This window comes from Hibiscus syriacus, unplaced genomic scaffold, assembly GCF_006381635.1.
Source record: "Hibiscus syriacus cultivar Baekdansim isolate YM2019G1 unplaced genomic scaffold, ASM638163v2 tig00111022_pilon, whole genome shotgun sequence".
Lineage (NCBI taxonomy): Eukaryota > Viridiplantae > Streptophyta > Magnoliopsida > Malvales > Malvaceae > Hibiscus > Hibiscus syriacus.
In genome coordinates, this window is record NW_024062956.1 from 844,211 (window position 1) to 855,065 (window position 10,855).

The 10,855-nt window shown below is 38.1% G+C and overlaps 1 protein-coding gene and 1 pseudogene across 1 annotated transcript; both read left to right on the forward strand.

The window, feature by feature from the left end:
• The first annotated feature begins 1,813 nt into the window (after positions 1–1,813).
• LOC120150526 lies at positions 1,814–4,383 on the forward strand (annotated as a pseudogene).
• A 1,107-nt stretch (positions 4,384–5,490) lies between these two features.
• Positions 5,491–10,616, forward strand: LOC120150492 (protein RETICULATA-RELATED 6, chloroplastic-like). Its single transcript, XM_039163182.1, is given in 11 exon segments — positions 5,491–5,904; positions 5,906–5,935; positions 5,937–6,107; positions 6,625–6,754; positions 7,178–7,380; positions 7,382–7,437; positions 7,440–7,705; positions 8,727–8,834; positions 9,034–9,573; positions 9,894–10,007; positions 10,204–10,616. Coding segments are annotated over 11 exon segments (2,139 nt in total). The 5' UTR covers positions 5,491–5,530; the 3' UTR covers positions 10,351–10,616.
• Positions 10,617–10,855: the final 239 nt, after the last annotated feature.

Consider the following 10,855-nt stretch of genomic DNA (forward strand, 5'->3'; position numbering starts at 1 on the left):
AACTCTTCAAGACTCAAAGTAGGATCAAAATGAACAATGGCCAAGAGCATACCTTCAAAACTCCATGGAGTGCGTTTCATAATAGCTAGCTTATCCGAGAGCGTCTTGAACTTGAAAAGGAACATATTGTCCTTCAAGATACTAGATTCCGATAGTATAGCATGGCCCCAAATGGATCGGAAAACCCGCAACACCTCCTCGCTTTCAACTTTTTTGAAACCAATGATCCTCGCAACAATCCATTTATCCATCTCCAAAGCATCATCTTCAGTGGTAAGCCTTAGTGGAGAAATATCCTCAGACTCCTCATCCCTGAACGTCAAGTGTTTCATTAAATATGCAACCTCCTCAGACATCTCCAACGTAGTATCATCAATCGTGAAAGAAAAACAATTTTCACCCCTACACCCTCTAATTTCAGCTACTAATCTGTTGGAACTTAGTTGAAGAACAAAGGAGAAATATGGAGTATTTCATCTCTTGAAAATATGAAAGAGACACCTACCTCTCTCTCCCCTCCAACACTTATCCCTCATTCGTGACTTTCTCTTCTCCACTTGACTTAATTCCATCCGATGTGACTTTCTCATCTTCCACATTTTTCCTATTTCAAATAGCCTTTTAAGATATCTTCCCAATATAAAACTCATATAAAATCTATAAGTGGTAAACAATTCCCCAAAAACATCTAATTTCCCTCCATAATTCCAGCAAATTAATCTGATCGAACAGTGATCAGCGCCTACAATACTGTAGCCGTTGCCTGCCAGCTGGTCTGCCAGGCTCGAACGAGAGCTCCCATCCCCTGCTAGAACCCTGCCACTCTCTCCTACTGTCTGCACCGAGTAGCAAGTGAAGTAGCCCATTCCCCTGCCGATCCCATCAACCGCCTGCACCGAGCAGCAAATTGATTGTCCGAACCCATGACTTGACACTTTGATCACCCATTTCCAGATTTTACTATATTGAAAATATCTTCTAAAGTAACTTAGTTCAAACACAAACCAAGCCAAACTTTCTCCCTTAACTTCTTGTTTAGCATAACCGAACCACCCCAAATCCTTGTTATACTTCCGAACAGCAACTGTAGCAATCAAGAAACTTCCTCTATACTTTTCAGCAACACCCCAACTGATTATGGAAGGCCAGCTTCGATAATCTTCTTCAAACTCAATGTCTGAGCTAACTGAAATTTCCGGCACCGAACTCCTCCCTAGACCTTTATCAATATCCAATTTTCCCATAGCACTCATACTTCCAGACCAAACCCACTTCTTATACCTTCTTTCCCCAACTTCCTCGAGCACCACCTTCCAAACTTTCCAATCTTGCAACATCTCTAGATCAACCATTCCTCTCTCTTTATCAATCCATCTGCTACTTACCTTAAGAAGATCCTGCAATACATAAAACACGATAGAAACCCTATAATGAAAACAAAGAATAGCTTTTACCTTCAACTTCTCTTGCTGAAGACGAACACCGAGAATGACACAAATATTCAGAATAGCATTCAAAGCCTAATGACCTAAGATTTTGACAACTAAACAACCGGATTTTAAGAAACCGTAACCGTTTTGAGCTCCAAAAATGGAACTCTACAACCGGGGGACCATGAGAAACCATGGACGAAACCTTAGAGACCTACCAAAGACCAAACTCGGAGAAGGCTACCAGTAGACATTGAAATGTCTGAAACGAGGACACTTTCTCCATCGATATTTCGAAAAATTCGAATGTGTGAAATGTGTCTATGTCAATATAGTTCAAATGAGATGTAGGTTGGTAGTTCCACCAATTCTCGTTACATGGCATGGAGCATTGGATTGGTCATCATCTTTGGAAGCCATCGGTTCCCGCCTTCATTCAACTCACCATAAACAACAGACGAAGAAGTGAGCTACTACAGATGACCCTTCTCTATGTTATCATCAAATTTCAGATCTCTGCATTCCATTTCTAAGCCACTCTTAAACCCTTCTCCCCTTTCTTCATCTTGTTCCTCTCTTCACACTCGTTAGCTTCCTCATTTCAAAGGAAAAAGGCCCTCCACCAACTGTAACAAAACATCCGCTTCGTTCCCCCATAACCCACTTCTCTCAATCCTAGAGAAATGCAAATGCTTGCCCCAACTAAAACAAATCCAAGCCCAAATGACAATCAATGGCTTAATGCCTGATTGGTTCTTTTCCAGCCGCCTTATCGCCTTCTGCGCCTTGTCAGAACACAAAAATCTTGACCATTGCTTCAAAATTCTCTACAGTCTGCAAAACCCAAATGTTTTTTCATGGAATGTTACTATTAGAGGCTGGACAGAGAGTGAAAACCCCATCGAAGCTATTTTTGTTTATAAGCGGATGCTTAGGAATAATGGGTGTACTAGGCCGGATAATTATACTTACCCTTCTTTGCTTAAAGTTTGCTCCTTTTTGATGTTGAAATTTTTGGGGTTTGAAATTCTTGGCCATGTTCTGAAATTGGGTTTTGAGGCAGATATGTATGTTCACAATGGGGTGATTCACTTTTTGGTTTCATCTGGAGAATTAGAGTTTGCATCTAAGGTGTTTGATGAAAGGTGTGTTAGAGATTTGGTTTCTTGGAATTCTTTGATTAATGGCTATGTTAGGAGTGGGAGAGCGAAGGAGGCAATAGGACTTTATAGGAAAATGCAAGAGGAGCGAGTCGAGCCTGATCAGGTGACAATGATTGGGATAGTTTCTTCATGTGCACAGTTGGAAGATTTGAAACTAGGGAGAGATTTTCATAAGTATACTGAAGATCATGGGTTGAATTTGACAGTCCCACTGTCTAACGCACTCATGGACATGTATATTAAGTGTGGGAGTCTTGAGAGAGCACAAAGGATATTCGATAACATGGAGAAGAAAACGATTGTTTCTTGTACTACAATGATCGTTGGATATACTAGATTTGGGCTTTTGGATGCTGCTAGGAAGCTTTTAGTCGAGATGTATGAGAAGGACGTTGTACCATGGAATGCGATAATCGGGGGTTGCGTTCAAGCCAAACGTAGTAAGGAGGCTTTGTCTTTGTTTCATGAAATGCAGGATGGCGGAATAGATCCTGATGAGGTTACCATGGTTCATTGTTTATCTGCATGCTCACAACTTGGAGCCCTAGATATAGGAATTTGGATTCATCATTATATCGAAAAGAACAGATTTCATTTAAATGTCGTGTCGGGGACTGCTTTAGTTGACATGTATGCTAAGTGTGGTGGCGGAATAGATCCTGATGAGGTTACCATGGTTCATTGTTTATCTGCATGCTCACAACTTGGAGCCCTAGATATAGGAATTTGGATTCATCATTATATCGAAAAGAACAGATTTCATTTAAATGTCGTGTCGGGGACTGCTTTAGTTGACATGTATGCTAAGTGTGGGAACATCACAAAGGCTCTTCAGGTTTTCCATGAAATGCCATCTAGGAATTCTTTGACTTGGACATCAATTATTGGAGGTTTGGCTCTTCACGGAAATGCAAATGACGCCCTGTCTTATTTCTCAGAGATGATTGAAGTTGGTTTGAGGCCAGATGAGGTTACCTTTCTCGGGGTTTTGTCAGCTTGTTGTCACGGTGGTTTGGTGGAAGAGGGTCGTAAATGCTTCTCCCAGATGACATCTAAGTTCAGTCTGGCCCCTCAGCTTAAGCACTATTCGTGTATGGTGGACCTTTTCGGTAGGGCTGGGCTTTTGGATGAAGCCGAAGATCTTCAAGAGCATGAAAATTGAGCCTGATGCTGTGGTGTGGGGATCATTGTTCTTCGCATGTTGAATGCATGGAAATTTTCTAATGGGAGAAAGAGCCGCTTTAAAACTTCTCAAACTGGACCCTCATGATAGTGGCATTTATGTACTGCTTGCCAATATGTATGGGGATGCAAATATGTGGGAGGAAGCAGGGAAAGTTAGGAAGATGATGAAAGAAAGGGGAGTAGAGAAGACCCCTGGTTGTAGCTCAATCGAGGTCAAAGGAACTGTTTATGAGTTCATTGTTAGAGATAAGTCTCACCCTGAATCGGAACAGATATACAATTGCTTAATTCAGCTAACACGACAATCGGAGTTCTCCGAATTTACGTGTACTCTTCCTAAATATTACACTGACTTCCTCTTAGGCTTTGGAACCTGAAACCCCTAGGCCTGATTCCATGGAGATTATTAAATGAAGGCCTGCTAGACCGGAGGTATATCAAAGACATTCTTTAATTGCTATGGTTTTCAAGACTCAGTGGCAGAATGCTTTCCAAATGCCAAATCCTTATATTTTGGATCGAGTATATTTTGGTTGGAGCAGCTTTTTCTTTCTTCAAACTGGTATCATTTTTGCAATGTTCCCGATACTTGTTCATAGTTGTGATGAAACTTTTTTGCAATATTTGGATCAGCCATTTTTTTATTAAGTAAATATATATTACATCCTAAGTCAAATGTCGAGATTCGAACTCACACAAGGTAAGACAATATGAAAATGCTTGATCACTCGATCAATTAATAAATCTATGATGATTCACTTAATTTAAAAAATCTTGCGACGAGAACAACTATGACGTTCACATCAAGGGAAATTAAATCTGGTTGGTGGGGCTCGAATCCATGCCCAATAATGTCCTATATGCCTTGGGACATTAGGTAAATACACGGCATATATTTAATGTTGGTCGTGCCTCTAGATTGAGAGTGAATTTGTTTGACATGTCTAATGCTTCTTGATCTATGTATGTATTTTAAGAGTAAAATATTTTAAAATTATAATTTGTATGTTTATGGAGATGACCTCTAGAAATATTTAAGTTTTAATTAGGTGAGACTTGCTGAAGCTACCAGCACTCCATCAGCCAAGTTCTTCGGACTTATCTCTCCAATTATCAGTCAACTATGATACATAGAACAAAATCTTCAACAAACCTATGTGACATAATCAAAACTTAATATGAGATCTGTCAATTAATTATGTCTAACTCATTAGTTTGTATAGTCATAATGACTCTATGACTAATATATTACTATAAATAAGATGAATCTTTTACAATCACGATCGACCATTCTTGAATTTTTTTATTTTCATGGTGATTCATTATCTTCTTCATTCAAACACTAGTCATTCATCGTTTTATTACTAGACGTATTGTTCTATCCAAATTAAAAAGTGAGCCATCATCGACCGGCAAAATAAACTTGTAATCATCAACCTAATCAAATTGATTTGATATAGAAATATTAAAGATTAAAATTATTATTGTCATTATTTTTTAAAAAAATAAGGGTGAATAATATAAAATTGATAAATTTTTAATCTGAAAAAACTGTAGCTCATGCTTAAGCATACGTGGCATTGGAGTAGCCATATCTTATTTGGCGACCTGTAAACTTGTCCATCTCATACACAAAATACTTGTGAATGCTGCTTTGCTCTCTACAACAACCACATATGGTGTTGTAGGAATCAAACAAATCCTTCTTCTCCAGATCACACCAATGAAGCTCCCGTTGAACCCCAAAACACAATGAAGCCCCACCTCCACATCCTCACCTCTAATTTTAACCCCTCACCTCCACCTCACCTCCTACTACGACGCCGTCCACTTCCCTCTCCCCGCCTCCTCACCGCATCTCTCTCCGATCACAATGCTCGCCGCCGCCTCTCCTTCGTCGAATATTCCCTCGCTCGACGCTCCGTCGTACTCACTCCCCTCCTCGCCGCCGTCGGCTCTTCGCTCCTACAACAATCGCAGTCGTTGGCCGCGGAGGTAACCTCATCTCCCCCGCCGGTCACTTCGCCTCCTCCTACTAAGGTGGTGGAAGAGGAAGCGGTTGTTTTGGCGAGGATATACGACGCGACGGCAATAGGGGAGCCGTCGGCGTTGGGGAAAGATAGAAGAAGTATGGGAGAAGCTGATGAATGCCAGGATGTTTATTAGGAGAAGCTGAGCAAGTTCCGATTACTGATGATAAAGAATTGGAGCTTGAGATTGTTAAGAATTTGAAAAGACGATGCGTTGAGAGCGAGAGGCCGTTGGCTCTGGCTCTCGAAGCTTTTCCTTCTGATTTACAAAGTCAACTCAATCAGTTTATGGCTAAAAGGTTGCTTTCTATTGCAATAAATTATGTTTCTAAAATATCTAATATTTATACTATTGTAAAATCAAATTAGTTCTGCATATTTTCATAACTTCTTATACGATTTATATTTATTTAATCCAACAATCATATTCATGTTCTATTCTGCTAGATGTTTACATGTAGAGTTTCAAGTAAATTTGATTTTTCCAATTATTCATTGAATGTAAAATTTCAATTGTCAAATATAAATTGGAAAAATTGTATTCTCTATCCATATGATAGACATATTGGATTGAATCAAAATAGTATGTGCAGCACAATGAGTAGTTTACATTGCTAACTCTAATGGTTGGATCAAACAAATGTGCGTGTGTATATATTGTTAAAAATAGAAAATGCGTATAAACATGCACATTATTTGACATTGGTGTATATATTGTTAAAAATAGAAAACAAAAATGTATTACAACAAAGAAATTGGAATGACTTTATTTAAGTGTTCAATTCCTTCTAATTTTGAGAGCTATGTTGTTGACAGGATAGATGGAGAGGAACTGAAATCTTATGTTTCACATTGGCCAACTCAAAGGTGGCAGGAGTATGAGCCCATTTTAAATTACTGTCGGGATAATGAAGTTCGCCTTGTTTCTTGTGGAACTCCTTTAAAGGTACTTTTAAGTCGTCACTTAGTCATTGGGGATTTTTTACTGCCCATTCTGTTTGCATTGAGTACGCCATCATCCTTTCTTTGTCAACTTGTTGCTTCATCACTCTACTGGGCTTTTTGAAAAAGCTGATTTCTATAATTTGACTTCTTTTGGGGTGTCTAAAAGCCTAGAATGGATTGTTAACTTGTTGTAATAGATCTTATTAGTTGTATAATGTTTAGAAGACTTGATTTTTTAATTAGGTTGGGTTACTTTGGACGGAGAGGGTAAGATATATTCTTGGATGTAATCCAAGATACTTGTGGTGTCATATGTAAAAAGAAAGAAAAAGAACTGTTTTAGTTTCATATAAATTTTATTTTATCATTTGTGCATAAGGCCAATAGTAAAGTCAAATAGAGTATTCTAATTATTTTGACGCAGATCGTAAGGACTGTGCAAGCTGAAGGCATTCGTGGCCTCTCTAAGGATGAGCGCAAGGCATATGCTCCTCCAGCTGGTTCAGGTTTCATCTCAGGGTTTAGTTCTATTTCACGCAGATCATCAATGGATAATCATTTCCCAACTCAGTCGATTCCATTTGGTCCAAGTTCATATTTATCTGCACAAGCAAGAGTGGTTGAGGATATACATGTCCCAAATTATTTTGAAAGAAGTTTCAGATGGAGGTGGTACAGGTTTGTTATAGTCGTGACTGGTGCAAACCATGTCCAATTTGGTTCTAGAGGGACAGGGGTGCCTGCCAGAATTTCTAATAAGATTCAGAAAAAGAACCAAGTGGCTATACTTCTTAATCCTGAAAGGCAGTACATAAGAAGAGAAGGAGATGTCCCTGTTGCTGATTTCTTGTGGTATTCTGCAGCCAGACCATGCAGTAGAAACTGTTTTGATCGTGCTGAAATTGCTCGAGTTATGAATGCAGCTGGCAGGCAGCGAAATGCCCTGCCCCAGGTTAGTTGTGCTTAAATCTTTATGGTATCAGTGCGTGTTTTATCTCCTTGATTTTTATTTAGTTTTTCTTTGGATGCATTGGTGGATCTTTTTTTTCCTGTGAATTTTAATAAGCGATTTGTGCTTAAACTTCATCCCTCCTTCAATTCTGTTCTTTTAACAAATTTTTACTCGTATCTTTTTTTTAAAGTTGTGGTTCAAAAGCAAATCTCAATGTTTGCAAACTTTTATGCTGAAGAGACAGAATCACATGAGCAGATGCACACTTTTAACTTCATAGATTTTAATATTTGTCAGTTTAAACAAGTATGAAATTTTGAATGATACTATTTTGCGTATATTTTTTAAGAAAAGAAAGCTTACCATTATTTTTAAGGAAAAGTAGTGTGACTATGTTTTGCGTCCAAAATCAGTATGGTTCAACTCCTTCTGGAGCATCCATATGTTTCAGAAGTATAGTATTTGAAATGACTACTTTCCTATATATTTCTACCAGGTACTCGGAAATGTTTTTGGAGTTTGAGGTTTTGGCTTGTTAGATAAATTGAGTCAACAATCTAAGAAGTAAAATGATATTTTACTGCAAGGATGTGAATGAGTCAACAATAAATTGAGTTCCCTGAAACATTCGCTTAGTTTATTATGCTTTTAAAAGTGAAATGATATTTTACAAGCCTTGTGGTTCAGCTAACAAGTAAAAATTGTCGTTTCCCTATAATATTAGTTCCTTGGATATGCAGATACTACATCTCATTTGATATGGTTGATTGCAATCTAAGAACCACAGTTCTGCAAGTAATTTTATTATTGTCTTGGTTGCTGCCTAGAATATTTCCATGCAATTATTGTATGCTTATGGTATGTTTAGTACCTTGACATGGTATCTTTGTCAGATTTCTCTTTCGATTTCCTCTTCTCCTACTGTATTGTTTGTTTATTATAAAATTATCTTGTAACTAATTACTAAGGAAAAAACTCTCCTCTGCTCGTGAAGATTAATTGTGAAAAAATATTGTAACAGGATCTTCAAAAAGGACTTGACCTTGGTTTAGTATCTCCAGAGGTCCTGCAGAACTTTTTTGATCTGGAGCAATATCCTCTTATTTCAGAGCTTACACACCGTTTCCAGGTATATTCACTTTCTCAAAATGGAATTTATTGTAATTATGTAATAGTTTCTGTAGACTAGTGTTGTCATGGTTTATTATACAAAATTCACGTTCTCTGAAGATGATACTTTTATGTGATTGTTTAGTGTGAAGGGTACAATAATCACTTACAACATTGTTGAAAGGTTATCAAGCTGACCACAGAAAATTTTGTTACAGGGATTCAGGGAAAGATTGTTAGCAGATCCCAAGTTCTTGCATAGACTAGCTATAGAAGAAGCTATATCAATAACAACTACTCTCCTGGCACAGTATGAGAGGCGTAAAGAAAATTTCTTTGAAGAGCTTGACTATGTTATTACAGACACTCTCCGAGGAATAGTTGTTGATTTCTTTACCGTATGGCTTCCTGCCCCAACTATCTCATTCCTCTCATATTCTAATGGAGCTGACAACATGGATGCGTTGAAAGGACTCCTTGGTTCAATACCTGATAATGCATTTCAGAAGAATGTTGCAGGAAAGGATTGGAATCTCATTCACAGGTTAGCATCTGTGATTGTTGGTGGTCTAAAACTGGCTAGTGTTGGATTTATTTCCAGTATAGGAGCTGTGGCTTCCTCGAATATTTTGTATTCAGCTCGCAAAGTCCTTAATCCAAAGTTGGTTTCTAACCAACAAATTAAAAGATCACCGATACTCAAAACAGCTCTTATCTATGGAGGCTTTCTAGGGACATCTGCAAATCTTCGTTATCAGGTAAGAATGGTTCAGCTGTGTCAATAACTTGCTTTATCATAAGAAAAAAAACATTTTGGCATATTTTGGACCTATCAACATAGATTATGGCATTTATTAGTGATAATTTAGTGATTCCGTCATCCACCCTATGATTATGTAAAGTAGACATCGATATCTGTTGTATAGGTTGCAAAAGAATATTTAGTGATAATTCTGGCTCCTCTGGTTTAGACCTGGACTCACACTGACCTCTCTCAATTTTAGTGATCCATATTTGTACTTACAGTTTTGCCTACTATCTGTTTGATATGAAATTAAAAGAAAGTGAAAAATTGCAGATTATTGCCGGAATAGTGGAGCACCGGATTTCGGAACAATTTTCTTCTCAAACCTTTCTTGTGAATATGCTTTCGTTTGTTGCTCGGACCGTCAATTCTTACTGGGGAACTCAGGTTAGAACCGTCTTCATTTAGGTATTTTCATTTCATTAGTATTATTAATCTTAATGTCCACTGTTATGTTAATAATTTGAACATGAACTGCATGGCTTACATTGAGAGAGCATTCATTATAGCAGCTTTGCCCTCTAGCAAGTCGTGTAGGTCTAGAACATTAATATATTTTTGTTGCCCGACTTGAATGCAACAGCAATGGGTTGATCTCGCTCGCTTCTCGGGATTGCAAAGTCGGAAGAACGAAGAATCTTCTTACCAGACTTCAGATTCTCCTAATCCGACTGCACTAGAATGCAGCGCAGGAGAAGAGGCCAATATCGATGAATTCAAGAATCAGTGAGGTGAATTTGTATCTTACGTTGTCATTTTAATCCGTAACTTATCTTTGCCTTATGCCCCTCAGAACCACAGTACACACAAACAAATCCTGAAATACATATTCTTTAAAATTTTGGACGACGACGAGGATGCTGCAAACACATTACGTGTACATTGATTCAGCTTCGCTTGAAATCATGCAATAAGAGAATGTTACGGTTTCATCCTTGATTTTGAGACGTTTTCTCCAGAACAAGATAGGTTGAATTTAAAAGCTCATTTGTATATGAAATTCGTGTTGTGTAGTAGATTTTGGCATCAAGACGCTTTCATCGTTGAATCTTCTTCTGGCTCGCCACACTCCAAGCAGACGTGCTTGGTCGGTCAACAGCTAAATTCAGCATACCTATGCCCCTTGTTTATCAAAGAAACATTTTTAACTTCTAAAATCTGAAGTTAAGATGTGGAGAAGGGCAAAAACAACTAATGAATAATAATAAGCATATAAATTCACTTCATGAAATTTC